The sequence below is a fragment of the Diadema antillarum genome, unplaced genomic scaffold (assembly GCF_040938485.1).
Source record: "Diadema antillarum isolate AM-2024a unplaced genomic scaffold, OU_Dant_1.0 scf00000047, whole genome shotgun sequence".
Classification (NCBI taxonomy): domain Eukaryota; kingdom Metazoa; phylum Echinodermata; class Echinoidea; order Diadematoida; family Diadematidae; genus Diadema; species Diadema antillarum.
In genome coordinates, this window is record NW_027270936.1 from 438,654 (window position 1) to 464,389 (window position 25,736).

Consider the following 25,736-nt stretch of genomic DNA (forward strand, 5'->3'; position numbering starts at 1 on the left):
AATAAAAGAATATTTTTTCTTGTTTTAAAAGTATAACAACATAATTGTTACAAGTTCTGAATAATGATCAGCCAAAATATGTGCATTATTTGAGATTGGGGCACTTTTGCATTTGATTAAAAAAAACCTGGATATTTCTTAAATTCATATGCAAACTGTATTGCACATTATGAGGGGATGATATCAGCAATTCATTATTTCCTCTTCATATTGACTGTTCAAGAACGCTTTCATGAAAACTTCCTCAATATTTTCGTCCGATTTTGACCAAACTAATACAGCGTGTACTGTTGTGCTCGTGAGATTTCACTCTTTCTTTTTTAATAGACAATTTTTTTATGTCCCGGATATTCCCTTTAATCTTTTATCTCTTCTAATCCCTCCATTTTTTTTTTTTTGTTATTCTGTTTGTCACTACACTATTGTATAGCTTGTTTACAAACTTCCAGCGAGTTATGCCTGACTACACTATGGTGTCAGACTTCTTCGGGCAGGAAATGTCAGCGGAACCCATGGCCTTGGTCCGGTCTGACTGGCCCGCGCTGGCCGGGGACGACAATTCAAGAGGTTTCCTCTTTGTCTCACGTCAGCGAATAATATGTGTCTTGATGTCCGATATTGGAATAAACTCAGTAAATAAACTAACTGACTACCTAAATATGATATGATAAATGCAGTAATGTAATATTGCGCATACTTGTAGGAGAACCACATTATGTAAACACGTAATAAAGAAGCGTAGGAGATTGCAGTCGAGGTGTCTCATGTCAAACACCAGGCAATGCCAGGCAAAATGGATCCCCACAATACTTGACCTACATCTGGTAAAATGATCTGAAGGCCGTGTCACACCTTTCCGGGCAAACTACGCGAGCTTGTTGCGAGTAGGGATTTTCCAGCACGCAGGGGAATTTTCCACGGGCGAGTTTCGCACGTGCGTCTTACCTGCTAGACGCGTGCTACTTACCTTCTACTTGTGCGTATTCCGTGTGACCTGCGTGAGAGCTTTGAAACCGATCCGTTTTCTGTTACGAGCAACTTACGCGTACTACAAAGTACCTGCGTTGGAGTTTCCTGCGAGGTGCTGGGTTAGGTGTGACAGGGCCTAAGCATGGTTGCGGGTAAAAAGATTTACGTGCACACCTCCAGGCGACTACGGGTGAGATATGTGCTAGGTACTGTCATGTGCGGGTCATCTGCTGGGACCTCCGGGTAGTAAAAATTGTTCTTCGCCAGTCGCACACAAGACTTGCCCGGAAAGGTGTGACACGGCCTTTACAAACATTTACCTAATATCAGGGAGGTGTTTCTTCTCACCTCCCTGCTAATATTGAGCTATCATTCATGCATAGGAAAGACATGATGACAATAGGGACATCGATGCTGGGTTTGCCTCGTTTTATCTACTACAATTGTATCTAAGAGACAAAAAGTTCTGAAGTGAATGTATGTTAGTTTCTGGTTCGTCATTCTGAAGGTTCGTAAATCCAAAAATGAAATAAGGTTATTATTCATCTTGAAGGTTCGTTAACGAACCTCCGGAATAACGAATCATATAATTTCTATCTTCAAATTAACAAACCTTCGGAATAACTATGCTTGGTTTATTTTCGGATAAAGGAATCTTCGCAATAACGTACATCACCCGACCCCCCCCCCCCCCCTACCAAAAAAAAAAAAAAAAAAAAAAAATCCATTTCGGTCTCTGATGTAAACACCAGCAGTACAAAAATAAAATTGAAACTCCATTCTACGGCATTAGTGCACAGTCACGTGGTATTCAGCGTATCTGTGGCAGCTAACCACTGAGCGCAGTGCAGGCGTTCAAAATAATGGTAGGCCTGTACTCTAGCGGAACCGCGACAGCCATCGAGAGTCGTTTCAGTGTTGATACCGACAGGTTATCGATAAACCCCTACGAATGGATGGCTGACAATTGTCCCCAAGTGATACCACTGCAACTGGAGGCAGTGTGACTTCTGTCATGCGTATCGACGATCGCTGACCCGTTTGCCCATGTTTCTGGTAGAGCGCACTTGGAAGTTTTGTCTGTAAGCCGGATCATAACGAATACCTTTGGAATATACGGGAATATATCCATAGTATAAGAAGATTTCAAGACAGGTGATGGATTGATTAAGGAATTCAGGTTTTCGGAGTGGTTTGTAGTTTGAAATTTTGTTCTCGTTGTTTTCATGATGCTTTAATTATTACAAGTGACTGCACGTGAGATGTTGGTTTACTGGTGTATTTCAACCTCAGTAACAAAGTCATGTCATTGTTTGTAGCGCATGCAGGTATGTGCGATGGTTAATAGCTAAAGAACTACGAATGTTTTATAGTTAGAAATATTCATGTTGCTGAGCATGAATTCGGTTACGTGTAGATATGCAAGAAATTATTTTCTGATAATTGAATGCAGTATAGCATGAATAAATGCAGATACGTGTACGTAGAGTATGAAGTTTTGGTGTGTTTTTTTACGAAATTCAAACAATTATCATGAAACCCGAGTTAACTCCATTTTTCTTAAGTGAGATACATGTATTTACGATTGAAACTGCTAAAATACGAAGAAAATAATTATATGACATTTTAAAATCATATTTTCAAGAATTTTCCTTGTTCTTTAACAAGTGAGGTATTACGGAATAGGTCTATCTGATGACGGATTTAATTCAAAATGTTTCTTATTGGCGCTCAACCAGTTTTTGCAGTCAAACTCTTCACATCCTATTTGTTCAGCGTGATTCATTTTTATTTCTTTTCTTTATTATAATCTTTCCTTACTCAGTGCATGGGCCCCTCCTATTGAGATCTATTGAATTATGGATATGATAGCAGCATTACTGGCCGTGGTTCTGGTCGAACTCAACTTACTTCTGGGCGTCGTCGAAGGCGGTAGGTACAAGTAGCGTATAGTTCACTCGACAACGTCCTGGAAGTAAAAATACGGTTGGTATGATTTATGGAATAACAAACGAATATAGAGCAGGACGAGAAAGAAGAGTAACAGCTACAATAACGTATAATCAACACTATTCTCGATAATGGCGTCATTATCACTTTTGTCATTGTTTGTTGTAACTATCATTTTGTGTTATGCTATCACTTTTGTTGTATTCATCATCGTCATCGTCATCATCAGCTTGGACTGTTCATGAAGTATGCCTGCTTGGAAAAACTGAAAAAACTTAGCGATACATTGAGCTCCATAACTTAATAACTTGATTGTCAGAAAAACAAATAAACAAACAAACAAACATGTATTGTATTTTAACAGACTTCTGATACGATTCAAAAGTGAGAGAAGTACAGGTATATCTGATATATGATTTTTAAACATTGCAACAATCGATGTAAAGGAATGAACAATAAAACAACATTTAAGAACTATTTTTCATGGCACCCTTGCGTTTAGTAGCCTACATAAGACGAGAGGCACGTGACCTTTCTTATATCAAATGTTTTTGATATGTGTTTATATTAAAAGAAAAATGAAAAATGTATGTAATTAATTCAATGTTCGTTATTACACCAACTAGTATTAAACAGTAGGTCATAGATGAGAAATTAAGACAGGCTTGAATAAGTGGAAGAAACTGTATTGAGAATTGACAAGCATGTGGCATCGACTGCCAACAACCCATGAAATTACGATGTAACGTTAATTCTAACCATTAAACATCAATTTAATAAACGATTACATAGTAAATTTGCACAGGAACACCAAGTGGCACTGCATGGGGTGGAGATGATTGAAAAGCAACATGGTTAAAACGGCAGTCGGAACACTATCAAGATAACCTTTTGATCGTGATACCGGAAGTCGAAACCAAGTGGTGACTCAGCGGACAAAATAAAAAGTCATGTTTTCTATAAGACCGACAGGCTTGTCTGCGATGTTGGTCCTGTGCATGGTGTGATCGTGTCTTCCTGCAAAACAAAGCCCCGCAGGCATACCTGATAATACATGTTCGGCCTACAAATATACTACTTTTCTATTTTATTTCCATTTCATTTTATTCTATCTATTCATTTATCTTTTAATTTTTCATTCTTCTGCTTGCGTTATATCATCCGTGGACAAACAATGTAACAAAAGTAGCGGACAATGGAGCATCGTCCTAGTAATAGTAGCGCATGAAATCTAGTTTAAATCTAGGAAATGTAAAATCAGAATGTTACAAGCCCATCCTCTCATTTTCAATATTTCATGGTGTTTTTATGCCTCCGCCACGAAGTGGTGCCGGAGGCACGAAGTGGTGCCGGAGGCATTATGTTTTCGGGTTGTCCGTCCGTCTGTTCGTCCTTCCGTTCGTCCGTCCTTCCCTCCGTCCCTCCGTCCCTCCGTCCTTCCGTCTGTAATCAATTTTGTGGACAGCTTAACTAAAAAACCGTTTGAGGTATCCTAAATGAAACTTGGCATGTGTATGTATGAGTTGGCGAAGTTGTGCCTATATCAACTTTTAGGTGCACATGCTCAAAGACAAAGGTCAAATGGTCAAGGTCAAATGCTCAAAATTTCACTATTCTCCCCCATATCCATGCAATGCTTGAAGGTATTTTCTTGAAACTTGGTGTATTTCATGTACTACCAAATAAAGATTCTTCAGATAAAGAGTGTTTCGGGTCATGAGGTCAAAGGTCAAGGGTCAAAGGTCAAGTCAAAATATTGAAATTGTACGTGTTTCTCCATATCTCGCTAATGGTTCAAGGTATCTTCGAGGAACTTAGTATATATGCATGTACTGACTAGCAGTGATTATCTAGGGAATGGGGGGGTCGCGAATCAAAGGTCAGGGGTCAATGTTCGAGGTCAACTCCTCGAAATGGGACTGCTTACCTCATATTTATGCAATGCCTGCAGGATTTTTCTTGAAACTTGAAATATACATGTATTACCCAATTGATATTCTGTGAGAAGTTTCTTGCCAAAAGGTCAAAGGTCAGAAGGTCAAAGGTCATGTGCAAGTGCTAAATTTCACTTCTTTCTCCATATCTCGAAAATAACTCAAGGTATCATCATGAAACTTATTACATACTAATGCATGTTCTACCTAACAGTAATTCTCTTTAGAACTTAAAGGTCATAGGTCAAGGGTCAAAGGCCAGGTTTGAATATTAATATTTCACCATTTGATACTGAAATTACACTTTTTCTCCATACCTTACTCAATGCATAAAATTATAAAAGTGTCAGAAGTCAAGTAAAAACTTCAAATTCCCAAATACACCTTGTACCTGCACTCTGACAACTTAGTCATTCATCCAATTAAACCTAGTTCAAGGAAAGTGAATATTCAGCACATTTGTGACAAACCTGTCATTTTAGTATTTTGCAAATTATATGTGAAACTGTCATCACCCATTGTCAAAATATTGCACTATAGACCTATTAGGAGAATCATGCATTATGGCGGAGGCATACCAGTCGCCGTAGCGACATTTCTACAGTGTAGTTCAACATTATGCTTTGAATTTTATGTAATGGGATCGTACAATTTTGTACCATGTAAAATGTAATTTGAACATTTACTTTGCATTCTTTAAAAGTAGTAGGGTGTACGTACCTATGAATCACAATTCAAAGCTTGTGGCAGGATTGGATATTAAATAAAAGGTTAACGATTTCACTCTTATACAGTCTGAAATCATGAGGAGATAAGTTGTTTAATGATGAATATTTACATCACAGGTCAATGATAATTATTGAATGAAAGAATGTATATAACATATTCGTTTTACTATGATTTTGTTCAAGTTTCGATTCAGTTAGTTGCTTTTCGTTGTGTTGAATTTCAAAAGTCCTGACGAAGGCCTTTAAAACGGTTAAAAGATTGCCAATAAAGGCACTGAAAGAGTCTAGAGAGCTATCACGCTACATCCGCTTGCTCCTCCTTCCCGTGTCGCAAGTTTTAGATATATTGTTACAGAGCAATACTGGTCGGTTGTTTATTTACAGACTCAATAGAAGCAAGATTCTCCTTTGTGATCTATCCCATGTTTGTCGCCCTTCTTGTCTGTTTGGCCGCGTATATCTTGTTCATCGTTATTTTGTGAAGTGCATGTCATAAAAATTACATCCTGCAGTATATCACTCATAATGTTGTTGTTCGCTTGTTATTATGGACGACCTTAAGAAAATATAGCAATGATGATGATGATAATAATAATAATAATAGTAGTAGTAATAGTAGTAGTAATAATGATAATAACAATAATGATGCGTCAACATTCACATCGAAATAATCATCTAGGTGCACCTTTGTCGTCTTTTAATGTTATGGAGACGCATATAGACGTCTTCCGAAGAGTATATTTCTTCATCTTTGAAGTATACACTGTAATACGTACTGCAGTAATGTTCTGCATTTAATATTTCCTATAGTGGCTTCTATACTGCGACAGAGCGTTCCAAGTAGACATAGCCTCCAGTGCACTCAACTTGCTCTGTCACACACACACACACACACACACACACACACACACACACACACACACATACATATAGAATCCAGAGGTCTTTATTGATATAAAAGCCTTTACTAGCAAGGTATCGTGGGGAATCACTGAAATAGTCTTGAGTAACACTGCTATCGATACTTCTATTCCTTACTTCATATTTGTGATTGCTCACGAAAGTATTTTATTTCATTCTAACGTATGTTCGCCCTTGTCGTTCTATATACTTGCCACTCGCTTAATGAATTAACCGTAAAACCCCGAAATTGTCACGAAAGACCGCGAAAAAGGACTCGCGGGAAATGATTTCACACTTGACCTAGAATCGATGTCAACATCTTTGAAAACAGGAAAATGATGATAAAAAAAAGAAACCACAATGTCACAATTGGGAAGTTACGCAAAACTATGGCATTGATGCAGAAGTATGTTCAATTTTATAAATTTTGCGAAAAGTCAAAACGAAAAGACAACCCCTTCTCGTCGAAGATATTTCAATATTTTGAATCCAGATTACATGACAAGTAGTCGTCTATAATAGTTATCTTATGATGTAGGCAAACTTTTTAGTCGCCAGTAAGACGACTTTTATAAAGGTATGCGTAATATTTTATGCATCATTTAACCGATCAACTCATGTAACCTCGCCAAGCATGACACAGGTTACCTAGTTAAACATGAGAAATAAGCATTTTACAAACTAGATAATATCTGATAAATCTATTAATAGAACTGTGAGGTTAATGCTACAGAGATGTCGACAGATATTTTGGTGAGCCCATATTAATATTATAGGAACAGTTTTCCCCTAGACTTATTCTCTTACATTAAATGCCTTGTCGGCATGAGGAATCTGAAACTTTGCCCGAGTAGAGTCGTGTTTGAATTTTTGATCTGTCTTTCGTTCTCTCTTGAGTGTTTGTTACCCGTCATTTCTTTGTTTGCTTTTTTTTTTAAAGACGAGCAGGAAAAAGGTCCGGTGACAAAATCGATCTTTGACATTCAAATTGAATTCTGATGGGCTCACCAAATATCAACAAAATGCGACAAAGGTTGTGAAGAGAAAACTTTCGAATTAAATCATGTACGAGTAAATGGAAGTAATTCAGACTATGAATAAGATTGAGAATATAAAGAGTCACACGCATAAAACTTCTTGCACAATAATACACATGGTAGTTGAATTGCTGCGTGTTGTTGTTGTTTTTTTTTTTTCGTATCCAAGGAGCTCCTACCAAAGAGCCCGAATTGAACGTTCGTCTCGTCGGAGGCTTCAACAAATACGAGGGTAGAGTGGAAGTCTACTGGAACGGGACGTGGGGGACGATATGCGATGACCGGTGGGACAGGTGGGTTTGTCAGAGTGGGTACAACGAGCCGTTGGCGTCCCCCTTCTTTTTCGTAACCAATACTCAATGAGTGTGTCGGGACAATAACTCCTACCTTTGTCCCTATCGAGATAGTTCACCCTCAGTTTGTGTCAAACATATCAAGAGAGTACTATTGTATCTCAACTGTCGCCTTAAAACAAGAAACATTGTTTCCTTTTGACCTGTTTTGTTTCCCTTCTCAAACTCTTATATTTTTCAGAAATATTGTGACCCCTACAATTATTTCAGTAGTATGACATTACAATGAGCGGTTCCAAGAGACGTGGATGGAACTATGCAATGCAAATGCATGTTGACATGCGTTGGTTCGTGATTTATCCTCGACATCACCTTTGTAGCCAAACGAATGTCTAATTACGTGGCACATATTTCATGATTTATTTGGTCACATTTTTATGGTATACACTACCAAATTAAAAGTGCCTGTACCATAATATTGCTATGTTACAATATACTTTGTTTTCATTCTAAAAACAAATATTGTTGAGAGTATGTTTGTATTATCAGCATCATAGTTAATTATATAACAATGACCAAATGCACAATGGAATATAGATAGATTTAACATAGATGCATCTCATTGGCATATTGGTGTTGCTGTTTTGTTTTCAGTGTTTCACGTCCTAATATACAAGCTTAGCTTTTTAGTGGAACACTCTTTTCCATCGTTATGATTTCTTCTTCTTTTTTGTTACCATGGCAAAGTGTGCATTGTTCTTTTCTTTCATAATACCATTTGTGCATATATTTTAGAGTGATATGTTCAATGATCTGTCCTCGGCTGGATGGAAGTCAAATTGACACATATACCGCTTTGAATCATGCGATTTTTTTATGGAAATAAGTATTGAATTGAATTGAATTGAATTGAATAATTTTTCGGCTACTTTGATACGCCCTCCCCTCCCTTTCAAAAACAAAACAAAACAAAACAAAAAAATTCGAAACAGAGACTCCCATGACATCATCTGTCAATCATGAAATACTAATATGATTAGTAAAAAACATTGCATGGGAACAATGAAATTTAGAACATAAAACAGTCTTGATAGAGGAAGGTACATTCCACTGTCTTTTGTTAGCATATTAGTATTTGCATTGATTGACAATTGGTGTCATTGACATAATCGTAACTTAGAAGGGTATTTTTGGACTTATCCAAGTAGTCTGCAGATAAAAAGATAAACAAATCGCAACTAAATAATATATGGCACATATTTGATACTCTTTTCGCCACACACTTAGTGATGATCTGGGCTGGTGATCAATAGAATTCACGAATCAAGTAAGTTAATTACTTAGTAGTTTACTTGGCTAAGTAATTGTATTCAGGTCACTTACATTAGCATCCCGACTTTGAGGCAAAAATACTTACCCACAAGATTCAATTTAATACTGGTATTAGCTAAGTATTTTACTTAGTCCGAAATCTGTGTAAAATATTTCAAATTCTGGGTTAAAGTATCGAATTGTTTTATAAATTAATACAAGTCAACATGCATTTGCATTGCGTAGTCCATCTAAAAATCAGGATGAATAGTCCTTACACCACAAGAGAGGTTTTGTTTTTGTTTTGTTTTTTCCGAAAGGACAGCAGCGCATCGGGCTTGTACGCAATGCCTGATGGCGTAAGAAACTAGAACCCATCCCATTATGTCCATAATGATTCTAAAAGTGACATTATCCGCACCTAAACCGTTTTCATCTCCCTTTCAAACAATAACTCTTACCAACGATGTTCTTAACCACAGACTAGACGCTTGGGTTATTTGCAAGCAGTTGGGTTTCGGCAGCCCGCTGCAGATCTCCAGCACGGCACACTTCGGTACGGGGCCCGGCCCAATCATGCTGGACAACCTCGACTGCACCGGGTTCGAACTCAATATCCTGAACTGCTCCCACTCGGGTATCGGAGTGCACGACTGCACACACTTCGAAGACGCCGGCGTTGCTTGCTCCAGACCACGTGAGTCTTACGTAATCAATCATCGTCTGCCTATGATATCACAGTTAAACGAACTTTAATGTCTTAACATTAGCATTTACACAGCGTATTTCATCATTGTCGCAGAGCGATGCACATCAAGGGAGAGGTGTTAAGAGGCACGAGATATGAAAAAGAAGAAACGTGCACAAGAGTGCACTAAACATACGTAATTGATTCAAAGCCACTGTAATACAAAGAAAAGAAAAAGTCTCTCAAAACAAAGAAGTCATTCAAGTATCCAAAGAGCAAATGGAGAGGACTGCATGGTCGGTTTTTTCTTCTTTGTCTCAAATCTGGCATGAATTACAAACAACGCACGTGACAACAATTTTAACAACAATTTACGAAACAAGACTTTGGCAGTATCGTTTATAAAAATCTCTCAATTTAATAGTCTACGTGTATAAGTCCTACCGAAATTCGTACACGGTTGTCATTAAAACAATAGATTGTAATTTCTATGCGACATACCAATTTACGTGTTATTATACCATTTTCAATATGTTCTTTGCATCATAACTATCATTGCTGTCGTCTACTATTGACATTATTCTGCTTCACTTTTAGAAAGCAGTAAAATTTGAAGTGATAGCAAAACCTTCTAAAAGCCGGGCCGGGTTTGAAATTACAACGTTTTGGATAGAATCATCTCGATTGCCTTAATCTCTCTCGTCCAAACGAAGAGGTCATTACCCGAAATTGTTTCGACTTCCTCGTAGTCACACGGAATCATCTAGGTTTATTTTTGCCCTTGTAGGTAGAGCAACAATCGTGTAGATAGGGATACAGAGTTTAGGTAAATGCAAATGTAGTCATTATACTTATTACTTAATAACAAGAAAGAATTCTGGAAGCGTTATTACGGTGAGCGCTGTGGCAATGGATGTGCGTGTGTATGGACAGTAAAATGTATTGGTTTAATACTGGTATAATCGTATCTCTCTATGTATTTGATAACTGATTCTTGATTTTACCCATAGTTCTTTGCGCGTCAAACCCTTGTCGCCATGGGATCTGTGTAGACTCTGCCGAGACGTTTCATTGCATCTGTCATCCGGGTTACAAAGGAACTCTTTGCAACGAAGGTACGTACCTACTACCTAGAGAGTAGACGTAATATTGAAAATTAGACCAAATGTTTTTGGTCCTGCAGGAAGACTTTGCCCTGTATGCAGTATGACCTGCATATTAATTGTGGATAACCATCACCCACGTTCCTAGAAACAAACCAACTGTGTTGGTAAAAATCATGACAGTGGAGATATTGAAAACATTGCAACTCAAAGTTCGTTAACTCATCAAAAGGGAAGACATGATGTCATGTATAGTGAGTGACGCAACATTTTGTGGGACAGCATTTTAGGTTTAATTGACCAACTTTCTACCTGACTTCGAGGACATTTAATTGGTTGTTTAAGTTCTTATAAAGTTTTCTCACAGTGGTATCTACTAGATCTAGCAGCTCTTCTGCTATGCAGCATCTGTAAATTTCTAAAAACTTATTTCTCACGTTTTCAATGTTTGAGATATTATGCCATTTTGTTTTATTTTTTATTCTGCCCACGTCAAATTATGGAAATGATGCATGGCTAAACCACATTGACCAAATCCTTCCTCAACGTATAGGCCTCTCCATGGTTAACAATGGAGGAGATTAAGTACATCTTTTATTTCAGCAAAAACCTTAAACTGCCGGAAAAGCATAATGTAAACAAGGTTAATGTATTTCCGAAATTTGGAAAAATACATTTTGTCGAAGGTCGCAGTAAAGGCAAAGTGTACCATGATACTGACAAATGAAAATGTTGATACCCACATTATCGAATTAATAACATGACGTACAACAAAGCAAATAAAAAGCTTTGCTCTTACAAACGCTATGTCTTGCAAAATTAAATAACTTGAATTTACTTTTCTACTCGAGCAGTCGTAGATTGCACCTTACCCCCAACTCCCCCACAGGGGGCTCACTTCGTGTCGCCGAAGAGCCGGTACGCCTACAATGACCTCGTCACCGTTTTGTGCAACGATGGCCCGAGTTCCACTTCATGGACGTGTAATGAACACGGCGGGTGGAACTTACATCAACTTCCCTGCGATGCATTGTCAAGTAAATCTCTCATTCCTATATACCACATATACTGCCTTTATAGAGGCGTTTGTATAGAACTTGACATCGTGTCGGAAGTTATATTTGCGAATATTTGCTAAAGAGATTACAACATTTTTTCCCCCGAAGCGTGCAGCACTGAGGGAAAATATTGCATCCAGGCAAAATGAATAACTCGCTAGGATTGTCAAATGTTATGATTATTACATTAATAGGCAGGGCAATATTTGTTATTCTATAAAATGTGCTTAAATACAGCTGCATTAGTCGCATGATTGCATTATGACCAATCACCGACCAGTATTAAATAGACGATATGCTATTCTATACTTTGTTTACTAACTGATGAAACTAACCGGTTTTTTTTTTTTTCTCTGCGAATGTATAACAACACGGCGATTAACAATTGAGAAACTTAAGTGTATTTCTAGCTCAAAGTTAATAAGAACATAAATATGACAATTGAAGAATGTTGTCATCAATGCTCGGATTATGAACATGTAGATATGCAAAATGTGTGTGTGACTGAATGATGACCCCAGGGAATAACAAACTGTATTTCATTTTCGGATTAACTAACCGTCGGAATAGCGAACATCATTCTATATGTCACCTATACATAATATTATCTTGAGTACATAGGGCGTTTCAAGCACATTTCGCATTTCATTCCGACATGACAATGCATGAGTTAATGTCTCAATGAGGCGTTTACCCAATTAATAGCCAATAGCCAATGTTTATGATTTGATTAGTCGAAGTATTGACCTCCATGTGTATTTTTTTTTCTTGCAAATACCATGATAGCCGCCTTCGTATCTTATGTTCTCGTCTTTTCCCTGGACAGGTGCATACACCTCAACCGCCGTGCATTCTTACACCGTGATCGGTATCGGATCGGCTCTTGTTGTTATCGGCATCGCTGTCTTTATCTTCATGATCATATTCTTTCGGTCAGTTCTCAGAAGAGCTCGATGGGCCCGTTTCCTAATCACAATCATAGTCTGTCTGATTTCCGTTAGTTACAACTTTAGCCACCCCCCCCCCTATATATAAGAATACTGTAAATGTACGTTGTCGCATGAAAATTTCATCGTGGTTGTCAATCCTATATGCTTTTCATACCCTTAACGATAACGAACAAGATTGAAATACCGCCTTTGCGTAATAATTCGGAAACCAAAACCTAATTATAGATGTGGATCAAGTAAAAAGCAGCGATATTAGTAGAACATATCAGTGACACTTTGAAGAAAATCGGAAAATCTGTTCAAAATATTATGATTTTTTGAAGTTTCGGTGCTGTCATCGCCGGATAAGGAGACTACTACACTTCATAACGTCATCATTATGGACAAAAGTATAAAGGAAATATATAGACAATATTCAACATGTTTTCACTTTTCTAGCAGAATGAGAGAGCACTTGACTTACCTCTTTCAGAAAGCAGAGGGAATGGACTCTCAACATATGTCACTCAATGGAATTTCTACTATTCATGAAAAAAAATGAAATTTTCTGGAATCCTGATATTTTCTTTTCTAGAGGATGCAGGGCAAGAGTTGTAAAGTTTGGATATAGCTTCTTTCCTTCTACTTTTTTGCCTGGCATTTTAGGCATTTTGCGGATCTTTTTAAATATCAGATATTCATTTTACTCATGATATCTGTGTTGAAACCGTTGCTGTGAGATTGGTTAAACGTTTTGTTGTTGATGATGTTGTTTGTTTGTTGTTGTTGGTTTTTTTTTTCATTTCATAAAGACGTGAATCTGCATGTCAGATCTAAACATTTTGTTTTGTCACTCTGAAATGTCCAGAATGAAGCGCCGACAGCCGGTCATGGATCCTCGGGTCGTTTGCCCGTCGCTCTACGTGCCAATGACTGGTGGTAACTCACCGATCCCGTCCCCATGCCGCTCGAACTCCACCGTCAGTACGGAGCCTCTCCTCGCCTCCAAATCCTCCAGGGCCCACATGGCGCTCCCGCCCACCCCATCTCAGCTCACGCAATGCACCTCGCCATCCAATAACCACCTGAGCGCCAGCACCCCGACAAACGCGGCATGCACGGATCGCGATCGGCATCAGATGGACGAGTTCGTGTCATCACCGCGCGCGGCAGCCGCACTTCAGCCAGTCGCTCCGGCTCGTGCTAAGAAGCCGAGCAACGCCCCCAAACTAGCGCATTTTAAGTTCCCCCCGCCGCCACTGCTCCCGACGACGCCAGCCCCACCCAGTGGTCTCCACGCCATCCTCTCACGGGCCAATGGGAGACTGACCCTCCAGAACAAGAGAAAACTATGGTCACAGAACGAGAGTATCAGCGAGGATAGCACTTCACCTGAAAGCTACATAGACATGCAGGGCAATGTACGCGGCGACTCCCATTATAACGATGAACACGATAACATTGGTGGATGCATTGAAAATCACAGTAAATGAGGGCCTATGGCGTAAAAGTGAACTTTAATGTGTATCACTTACCGCCTGATTTCAGACGGCTTATCATGGGAAGGATGGCTTATCAACGCAATAAGAGGTAGAAAAGACTCACACTGTTTGATTTAAGGCCTTGTGGCCATTAAAATCCTGCAATCAAAATCCTGATGTATGGCAATCAAAAAATCAATCCTGGCAATCAAAATCCTGATGTATGAAGAAAAAAAAAGAGATACAGTTAGGATTTTTACATCTTATGACAGCCTTTACCCAACACATTTTGATCAGTAATTTCTCTTACAGTGATATTTGCAGCCAGTCGCACCAGAAAAGAACGGTTCGTTGTTATCCATGATATATGTATGAATTTCTAATGTTTGGCAGAAAAATTATGTTCTCGTTTCCGTTCAGTAGGTTGTCAGAAGTACCTAGTTTGAAGAAAAAGAGTACAGGAAAGATGACAATAAACTCAAGAAAGTCTGAGCATTCTTTTCTTTGTAACGTTTAATCTGCCTGCGTATTGATCAGTGATTACTAATTACACATGACAGCAGGGGCCGCGGAACCGGGGGGGGGGGGCTGCAGCCCCCCCCCCCCCCCCCCCCCCCACACACACACACACTTTTGGTTCGTGAAAAAAAAGGAAGAAAAAAAAGGGAAAACTCGGGGAAAAATTACAACGCCCACTTAAATTTGAATTTCCGCCCTTACATAAAGTTCCCGTCTAAGCACCACTTACATTCCGAAAAATCAATGGTTCCCTCATGTATAAGATATCCCCTTTTAATCAACCCTTTCCTCTCTCAGTTCCCCGATCATTTTTTTTTTTTTGGGGGGGGGATAATTTCCCGAATATTTCATCAAATATGCGCATATAAACGAAATATCTCGATTTCAACTTTAAAAAGGCAAAAGCTCCCTCGTACGGGAAGGGTGGGGATAGCACTCTCCCACGCTTTCTCCCTGTTTGGCCCGCCCTGGGCATACAAGTAGACTAGATATTCCAACAGAAAAGTGTCCAAGTTGAATTTCAGTTCTAAATGAAAAAAAAAAAAAGCTCCCTCGAATATAGGAGGGGTATCTTGCCACCCTCCCATTGATTGGTCGCCTCTATAGACTTAGTATACTTTTGGGAATGACAATTTCCGAATTTCCCACAAAAAAAGGTGCTTCAGATCGCTTTATTTCAATTTTAAAAACGCAACAGCTCCGTCGATATGGAGGGGCAACCCCGCCCACACCCGCCCCTAAGCTCTACCTCACTAGACTTTGTACATACACAGAGATAATGCACACTCGGAATAAGAGCTAAATTCCGTGATTTTGCTGTTAACACTTTCCTGAAAAAAAAAAACCCGAATTATTTCCATTATCTTTTTTTTGGGGGGGGGGGGGGGGAGCTAGAAAAAATTCCACGCACTGCACCAAAAGTTTACACCAGATCGCTGAATTTGAGGTCTGAAAATGTAAAATCACCTTTGTGTGGGAGGAGAAATATCTCTTATGTTAACCCTTGTGTGCATGCCTTTTCTATTTGATTGCTTAACCGACAGCGTTCATGAAATTCATTGTAAGAATTAATTCGAGAAGTTTTTTGAATGCTGCCACTTTATAAGCAAATTGTTCAATAATAATCCACATCTAACATCCTGCTACCTTAAACAAGTGGGGCCATTTCAAGTCGATAAAACACGCAAAAACATGCATCAAATTGCACCATTTACAACATCAAAATGCAAAAAGTTCTCACCGTGGGAGGGGGGCACCCCCTCCCACACCCTCCCCCTCTCGTTTTCTCCGCTCGGGCTCGGTCGCTTTACTCTCTCGCATAGTAACCGCCCCCCCCCCCCCCCCGATCATATCCTCGCTACGCCGGTGCGTCTAAGGGGGGGGGGGGGGGGGGGGGCTTGACCATGACACCCCGGTGTCCGGCAGCTCCCCCCCCCCCCACCCTGAAAAACGTTCCGCGGCCCCTGCAGATGACTACAAATCATCCTATAGCTTGTTACTCTTTTACAGATATGACACGGTCTACGTACAGTGGACAGGTTCCAAAGTGAACTCTTTAGAATAATATTTATTTCCTGCATGCACATCATCTCATTTACGTTATTGCGCAAAAATATCCTTCTACAGCGACATTAACCAGTGCTATCCACTTCAATATCAGTAATGGTGAAGTGGATACCATACTCATAACTTTCATGAGTGATGAGGAATTGTTTGGAAATTGTGGGAAGATGTCAGTGGATGGGGGATGCTGTATGTGGAATCCAAAGGCAGCACTGACCAGCCAGCCAGGGGGAGGTGTCCAGTATTTAAATGGCTGAAACACTGGTGATCCCTGGTGTGCTGCTGACGACCCGTTGGCATTGGGATTGAAAATCTTTTCTATCTTTTTTTTTTCTTTGTACTGCGATTGTATATGAAGAGCTTGCTTCTAAAAGGCGCTCAATCCTTTGAAAAATGATGAATTTAGCTCCTTTTGGAAGCAAGCTCTTCATATTTTGGGATGTTCAGATTTATATGTCGCCAGAGGCATCTATTGTCATGAAAGCCATTCTCTAATCAAATGCAGACAATACAAATGACTTCTTGAATGCAAAAACAAACAAACATATAGTCCATCCTAGCGTGTCTATTTCGTTGTTTCTTGTTTCTTTATAGGATGATTTTTTTTTATTTATTCGTAATTATACTGTTCTTATAGGTCGCTTTTCTGTGTTGTCTATGTATTATGGAAGATGTCATGTCTTGTATTATATGGGGAGAAAAGAGACTATAACATTAAAAAAAAAATCACTGCTGTGATATGCTTCTGCTAATGTCTCCCTGAGTCACTTTCTTATGTCACTTTGATTTGGATAGAGTAGATTTAATCGTTTAGTAGAACACTGAAGAGAAAACAAATTTGAACATCACGTCTAAAGCATTACCCGTTATGACTATTTCACATATTCATTGTAGTGGATATGAACATCCCAACTACATAATTGGATTGTATTAAGACATCAGTATCATGAAACCTTCAATTGAATTTTTTGATGCAATCATAATTCTCGATTTTTTTTTTTTCGTCGCACTGAAATTGAGATATTGCTACAAAAACATAAAAGAATGACAGTTATACTTGTCCAGGTGGTACAAATTCGTTGCAACTCTTTTTGTGAATATGCATGATTAATTGAAATCCTTGTTTAGTTTATGCAGATGAAATAAAAGAAATACAAAGATAAGAGTGTAACGATAGTCTGTATGGCTTTGCTTGTTTCCTGTAAAAACAAGCCCATAGAGTTCTCAATATCTCATTTTGTGTGTGTGGGTGTGGATGCGCGAGCATGTCTGTATTATGGGTGTGTGCAGGACTGGTGTACACTGAATGTTTATTCATAAAAAGGAAGTATTTCTAAACATAAAAATAGTATGTGGATTCAGCAGAAACTGAAAAGGAAAATTGAAGATTCCATACAAGATTGATGACTTTTTAAAAGCTTCTGTAAATACGATAATATTATGGCATCTCTCTCAACATTTTTATTTTTCCCTATCATGATTGTCTATATTATGTGCTTTGATTCATACGATCACCAGTGCGTTTAGAGTATCTGAAATGCTTTACACATACGAGTTGCTATACCATAATAAATTATTTCAGAGGCACGTTAGACCCAACTGTGTTGAAATAGGATCAATGTGCAGGTATGGTGAGGGTTATCAAAGGAGATTCCTCACTGGAAAACGACTTTAGTCTTGCACCCTAGTTATTTTCCTGTTCTTTTGGTAAATTTTGTTTACGTAAGACACTATCACATGTTACTTGATATGAATATGACACCTCCAAATATGTTACGTAAAGGTTGACATGGCTCGAATTGTTCTCTTTTTCTTCAGTGCATGGGTAATTAATTGAAGTTAGTTCTCTGTCATGGGAACTAACCGTGCTGTTCGCATGTTAGGGACAGAGCCAAGAGATATGCTACGCCTATAATACTGTCTTAGTCATATCAGATTGATAACTGTATCAGGGTTTGTGTATTGTTATCTTTTTAGATAAAGCCTTTACTTGACCAGTCGTGATGTAACAACTGGGTCGGTTATTTTGATTAAGATACTCTTAGTTATTTCGTAATATGAAATGACCCAGTTATTTTCCGCGTCTGTTATGCCCTATAGCTTCGAAGTCGTCTTTCAAACTCTCAAAAATTTCAGGAATTTTCAAACTTTCCAATGGGAATTATTTTTGTCACTTGCTTATTTTCTGAGAATTATTGAAGGGCCCGTACATCTGCAGTAAGTCTGAATGAGCTGAAATCTCAGAGAAGCTTTAAAGCCCTGATATTCACCTTCATCCTCCCCCATCTATTCAGATGAGCCGCCGTTTCAGAGTTGAATTCCGGATATACTTCAAAGAAAATAGGCCGTCGTAGCTTCTGTGTATCAAATATAAATAAACCAACTACAAATTAATAAATTTAGGTCCGAATGATATGTTTTGTAGCACATTCGCGCATTGCATTCCCATTCCATGAAGAGAAATATTCGGGGATGTGAATGCAATTCCCTATCACGTGGAATAAAGACAGGAATAAACAAATTAAACACGCACTTTATAATTTCCACGGTGTGAAATTTGTTTGCTTTCTTACGTCAAAAGTCGTGTGAGTCTTGAAAATTATAATCATTAAAAATCTACTTTGCGAGAGTCACATTTCTCATGTCCCACGGACTTCAATTCAATCAAATTCAACATGTCATTCATGTCAATCCAACAAAAATTGAAACAAAATACAAAGCATATACATTTATTATTGTTTTATCATCTTGTAAGAAATACATGATATAATGATCATAAAGAATAAATTATTATGTAATTTCGTAGAATAACCAAGAATAGCAATGCACACTTTGCAAGGTTGACAAAGCTTGCAAACTTGATTTCGACTCATGCAACAGTATACTGTATTTCGATGTTCATGTTCTTTAAGAATACTGGTGCACGTCACGAGACCGACACCCGAGAATCATACAGCCCACGATTCATACAGCCCATGAGTTCTACAGCCCACGAGTTCTACAGCCCACGAGTCATACAGCCCATGAGTTCGACACTTAGCAAACAAGGCCCAAGAGACCGACACAGAACCGTGTTGTATCTGTCGAACTCGTGGGCTGTTTTCACCCGTATCCGGGCAATTACCCCCAGAGGGCAATGTTACCCCCCCCCCCCCGCTAAATACTGGTTAGTGGTATGGTTAGAGTAAAGATTAGGGTTAGGGTTAGGTTTAGGGTTAGGAGTTTCGGTTAGGGTTAGGATTAGGTTCAGGATTAGGATTAGGGCCAGGGGAAGGGTACGGGGTAAATACCCAAGGAGTAAATGCCCAGGGGGTAATTGCCCTAGACCCGTTTTTACCTAATAGTGTCGAACTCATGCCATTGGGCAGTATGACTCATGGACCTCATTTCAGTGTCGTACTCGTGGGCTGTATGACTCGTGGGTGTCGGTCTTGTGGGGTGACCTCGATAACTATCATAGTGTATTGAATGCTCAGAATTACAATAGCATAGCAGCTATAGAGAGAGGGAGTGTGTGGAATGTGTAAGAGAGAGGGAGAGAGAAAGAGTTATCCATATTTGCATATCAAATAATCTTTTAATTTGCTCTTGACTAAGAACAAACTAGTAGTAAAGATCCTGCACATAATCAAGTTCCTCTGTCAGAAAGTTGGTCTAGGTACATTTGTATATGAATTTCTTTTAATTATGGATTTGGGGATACGAGGCCAATGTATGAGTGTATTAGAAATCGTGTGGATAACACCGCTTCAAACATGAAACGTCTATTATTGGTGTAGGGTGATAGCCCCCCCCCCCCCCCATTGCAAAGATTATGTTCTCTTGTCTGTAAATGAAACCCTCCCTCAGTCATTGACAGATATCAATTACATTTTATTTGTCATTTTTGTCATTTATGTATATTCAAAAGTCAATCGTTAAATTGATACCATGAAACAAAACTTCCGATGACATGTTTTCGGTTCCCAAGTTACAGGATATTGACCTGCCGAGTAAGAGAGCCAATACTGGTTATCTCGTCTTTCATTGTTTATTTTTCGGTCATTTTCATCTGGGTCATGAGAATCGGACCAGATGAAGCCGAAAACTGGATTATCTTATTGATTGATATTGGACATATTTACGTTATGAAGGGTGATGTATTACTTGTCAAAATGTTAATTAACGTTTAAAGCAATTTTCATAGTGACCTGATTAGAAAGAAACTCCAAGAATGAATACAAGAAATGTATTTTACGTTAAGCCAGGTACGTATTTCTTTAGCCATGTGTCCCTTTCGGTACTGACTTTGACTTACAAAAAAGAAAAGCAATAAATAGTATCTATTTACAATAGTGAAAACTAGACAAACTTCCGAGTGTCCCTATGCACTGTAGTCCAATGCTGATTAATCCATTCGTTTTACTTTAGCAGATTTACGTTCGAGAATGTTAAAATTAGAGAAATTCTATCATGGCGATAGGTAATGCACTTAATGTTTTCATGACTGATGTAGGTTGACTTTACTCACTAGCAGATGCAAAAGAATACAGTTTATACACTGTAAAAACATCGGTGTTAGATTTAACACCACGGGTGTTAAATCTAACACCGATCAAACTTCAATAAAGGACCACACCCACATGTGTTGAAAATGCACTGTGATGGTGTTGAAAAGTGTTCACCTGACACTTCGTGGTGTTAATTTGACACCGTACCTGGTGTTATTTTGACACTGTACTGGTGTTGATTAAAAAATGACACCACATGGTGTTGATTTGATATTTGTTGGTGTTAATATCAATGGTTTAACACCCGTCCAGCTTCAATAAGAGACCACACCAGCTGGTGTTACTTTGGTGTAAATTTATTTTCACATTTTTTCAAAAATCTAGTATTTTAATGTAAAATTCTTGATCGTCTTGTTTAAATTAAAAATCAACAAAAAGTGCAGTTACTAAGAAACTCTTGAATAAACAGTTTAAAATTTGGAAATGACACCCGGAGGTGTTAATTTAACACCATAAATGAGCACCGAAAATTTAACACCAGCTCGGTGTTCACTATTTAACACCGGACTTTTTGCAGTGTAGTTACTTGAAATCCTCTACGAATAGCAACAACACTTTCCACTTGACTCTGTCACTTATCTGTCAATACTTTTATTTGCTGCACCCTGCAAGGAACAGCTAATCTATTAAAAAAGTGACTTGTACGCAAACGTTTCGTTGACGTAAAAGAAAAAAATATCTAATAAAAAACGCAAACATTTACCTGCTTGTTGAGCGACATTCATGTGGACAGGAATTAATATTTACTCATGTAGAATGATTAAAACGCATATTGTGTTCATCGATTTAAATCACGAGAAGGAGGGCGTCAGTTATGAGACTTGACCTCTCTTATGCGAACTTTTTGGTGAACCGTTATGTAAGGTGCTATAAGGGACTGAATACCAGTCTTGATAATAGGAGTGGCATCCCCGTTTGTCAAGTTAGAATCTTTGGAGTCTATATAAACATCCGAAGTCAGGGTATTTGAGCACATCGCTAGCTGCATCCTTCGATGGTTCCCTCAAGACTACAGGTTGGTGAGTATTTCGCTGATTTATTGCGTAAAATGCTTGTTGTTTTACTGTCCTTTTTACTGCCTTATATTCAAGCTTCCTCTTTCTCTCTTCCTTTTTTTTTTCCAAATACCATTTCCTATTACTTGTGCATTAGGGTGAAGTTCGTTATTTCGAAGGTTCGTTAATCGAAAATTAAATAATGTTCGTTATTCCAAAACGCACAAATTCCTGATACCTATTAGCTGTTCGTTATTCATGAGGTGAAATATAGGGTTCGTTAATCCAAATATTTATGACGTTATTCCGAAGGCTTGTGTGTGTTCGTAAGTCCGAATGTGAAATAAGGTTCGCTATTCCAAAGATTCGTTAATCAGGAAATAGATTTAAGAATGAAATGAAATGAAAAGGTTAACATACTATTTTTTCTTTATTTCGTTTTCGCATTAACGAACCTTCGGAATCGCGAGCTGTAACCGTGCATTATTTACCAGACTAATTTGCAAGGCGTATTCTATCAAGGAAGAATATTCATGTTAGAAATAAAAGATGACAACGAGCAAATCATAACGGGAGAAATTAATAATGAAAAGGAATGAAAACTCAACTCTAATCATCATTATGCAAGATGTTAATTGGGGTTTATCTCACGAAAACTTGCTCGGATCTTTTTTATTTGTTCTTCATTTCAATGGTATGTCGAATTCATAAAACATTCTGTTTATATTATCATTATTATTCGCCGACGATTCTGATGTGTTTCTTCTTAACTCCGCTCTTGATTGCGAATTAGTAGAATTTACTTCAATGGATAAGAGCTGATAAAAACAAACACGTTTTTAGTAACTTCCTAGAAAACCTACCTCAGAGTATTTTCTTGGACGATACAGTCATATTATAGATGTCCCTTCAATCAAATTCTTAAGTTTGATTTGTAATGATAAATTCACTTGGAATAGACACATTGATTATATAATATGTCACGCTAATTTTATAAGTAAATCCTACAGGTCCTATAAATAAAGTCAAATATTGCCTTCTTACAATAATAATCTTTAATAATGTTTCAACCTTGCTATTACCTTTATACTTAAACTATGGCATACTCGCTCGGGGAAACACATATCCCCGTATGGATATGTACATGGAAAGAATATACACCATTATTGCAGGAAAAAAAAAAAAAAAAAAAAACCTCTTCGTATTGTGTCAGATCATGGAGATGCCATAGTGATGTTTTGTTCTATAAACGATCCATGAGTTGCGCCTTTCTCCAATTTACATGAACACTAAGCAAACCATTCTCTCTCTCCTTGTTAAAAACAAAAGTGTTCATTCATATGCTACCCGAAAATCCAATGAATGCCACTTGCTATTGAATAGCACCATTTCTGCCAAATCTACATTGTCTTTTACTGAAGATAGATTTTGATATTCTTTTTGTAACAGTATAAATAAGAGAAGCTTCAGGTTTCAATGTATTTACTTTAATATAAAGATTTTTTATAAGTTCTTACATTGCAAAGAGTAATAATCTGGTAACCCCTAACTTCAGGTCTTTTTTTCTTACTTTTCTTCCAAATTGTTTATAGTCTCAAAACACAAGTCTCAAAACACAATCTCTCTCTCTCTCTCTCTCTCTCTCTCTCTCTCTCTCTTTGAACCTTGGTGAGCCCATGCATCTCATGCCACTCTTGCTTTGGTACAATGTATTAACCCTTCAACTCCTCTTCCTTCGCCCCTTTTCCCTCCTTCTGTCATTCCATTCACACACAAGAGATGCCTCTTGTGTGTGCGTTTGTGTGTGTGTGTGATTTTTTTTGTCTTTCTTTTCTTTTTCTTTTTTGTATAAGGCAATCTGCCTTGGTTTTGTTAGTTTAGTATTTACAGTAGTTATTGTTCGAGGGGAGACTGCAAATCACAAATCCCTGCTTTCCAGTAGTCCCTTCTATTTCCAACAATTTTGATTTTGTATAATCATATATATATCGTAGTATTTATTGTACTTCGGTTCGGTTCGCTTTATTACACTGTTGTACTAATTCTGTGTAATTATGATATGTGTACATTTTTGTGTTGTTGGAATTGAGATGAATGAAATAAAATTGAATGATCCATAAAAAATGAACTAATATTACTACTTTTACTGCACTTCATCATTTTCATCAGAGAGACAAAAAGACTGTATATTTAGCAGCACTTTCTGCGGTTCTTAAAGGGGATGGCTAGTAACTGATCAGTGGGAATCAGTGGGAATGCTGGGGGATGATTGTCCAATTCTTGTGGGTTTTATTTAAGCGTACGTTATGTATCTATTGTTGTGTGAAAATTATTTGCTTCAGAACGGTCTCATATTCAAGAAACACGAGTGAGTAATGTTCAGTTTAATGCCCCGTCACTGTACAGGCATGCTAACCTGGAAACATTAAATTGCACATTACTTGAATATGAGACCATTCTGAAGCAAATAATTTTCACACAACAATAGATATATAATGTACTCTTAAATGAATCCAACAAGAATTGGAACAATCATCCCCCAGCATTCCCACTGATTCCCACTGATCAGTTACTAACCGTAGCCATCCCCTTTAACATTTCGCAGTACATGAAATAATATTCAGCATAATAAAAGAAACGATAAAATATTAGACATTTAAAAATCATTAACGTTACATTTATATTGCAATATTTGTAAAAGCTGAAGATCATACCAGAGAGAATGAAATATACTCTTCTCAAATCAAAAGTCTCGTTAGATATTGCTGATGTGGGATTTCATCTTTGATATGAGAAGGTTTCGCGGTAGTAACGCTGTAATGCTGGATTTGGCGATGGATATGTTCAGAGCTTGTATGTTGAGACTGTTGTTGCTCGAAGCCAGAGCTTGTATGTTGAGACTACTATTAAATGACAGTTAAGGGCTTTTTACACTTGTGTTTCTTAACCCCGGACTTTCTCTGACCCAGGACTATCGTTAGTCCCGTACCAATTTTTTTCAGCTTTTTACACTCGCCAATTAGTCCCGTACTATCTCTTGTCCGGGGCTAAGGAGAAAACTGACCTTTTTACACTTGTATTTCTTAGCCCCGGACTTTCCAAACCACATGAATATTCATAATTACGCTGTGTACTGTACACGTACACGCACGCACCGGCAGCACTTGATTACCTCGTTTCTGATTGGTCAGTGAAGGTCGGACTTCGTCTCCGTCGCTTAGCCCAGGATTATTTTTTTCGTTCTGTTTACACTCACTTGCTTGGCACCGCAATTGCGGTGCTAACCCCTGCTATTTTGCAGGGCCAGATAGTACCGTACTATCGGTGGGGCTAGCCCACTTTGGCAAAAACGAGTGTAAACAGAAAGTGGGCTAAGGATAGTCCCGTACCAACGGTGGGGCTAAGGCCCCCCCCTTAGCCCCACCGTTGGTCCGGGGCTAAGCAAAAATTTACAAGTGTAAAAAGCCCTTAAGTGCGTCGATGGACACTGTAAATGGTGACTAACATATCATACATGCTTGTTTTTCTGTAGTAAGGTCTCAATAAGCGTTCTTGCATGCAGTGATGAGTAACGAAAAGTTACTAATCTTTTTGAAATGAGATGCAAGGTGTTTCAGGATACTAGCATCTACGTATCGAATACGAAAGTAAGAACGACAATAGCAATCACAGGGGTAATGCATCACTTTGCCTGATGACATTTACAGTCCATGGATAGCCGCAAG

General features: G+C 38.3%; 1 protein-coding gene across 1 annotated transcript; it reads left to right on the top strand.

Moving 5' to 3' along the window:
• The first annotated feature begins 470 nt into the window (after positions 1-470).
• Positions 471-14,396, top strand: LOC139715361 (uncharacterized). The gene is made up of 7 exons (XM_071626934.1): positions 471-585; positions 7,691-7,814; positions 9,608-9,822; positions 10,824-10,928; positions 11,771-11,953; positions 12,801-12,935; positions 13,735-14,396. Exons 1-7 carry the CDS (start codon positions 471-473, stop codon positions 14,394-14,396), a joined length of 1,539 nt encoding a protein of 512 aa, XP_071483035.1.
• Positions 14,397-25,736: the final 11,340 nt, after the last annotated feature.

Bases quoted from the DNA above. Each gene is read 5' to 3' on its own strand.
- LOC139715361 (XM_071626934.1), top strand. From the start codon at position 471: ATGGTGTCAGACTTCTTCGGGCAGGAAATGTCAGCGGAACCCATGGCC. The intron at 586-7,690 runs GTCAGCGAATAA...TTCGTATCCAAG, and splicing joins AGGTTTCCTCTTTGTCTCAC to GAGCTCCTACCAAAGAGCCC. The intron at 9,823-10,823 runs GTGAGTCTTACG...TTTTACCCATAG, and splicing joins CGTTGCTTGCTCCAGACCAC to TTCTTTGCGCGTCAAACCCT.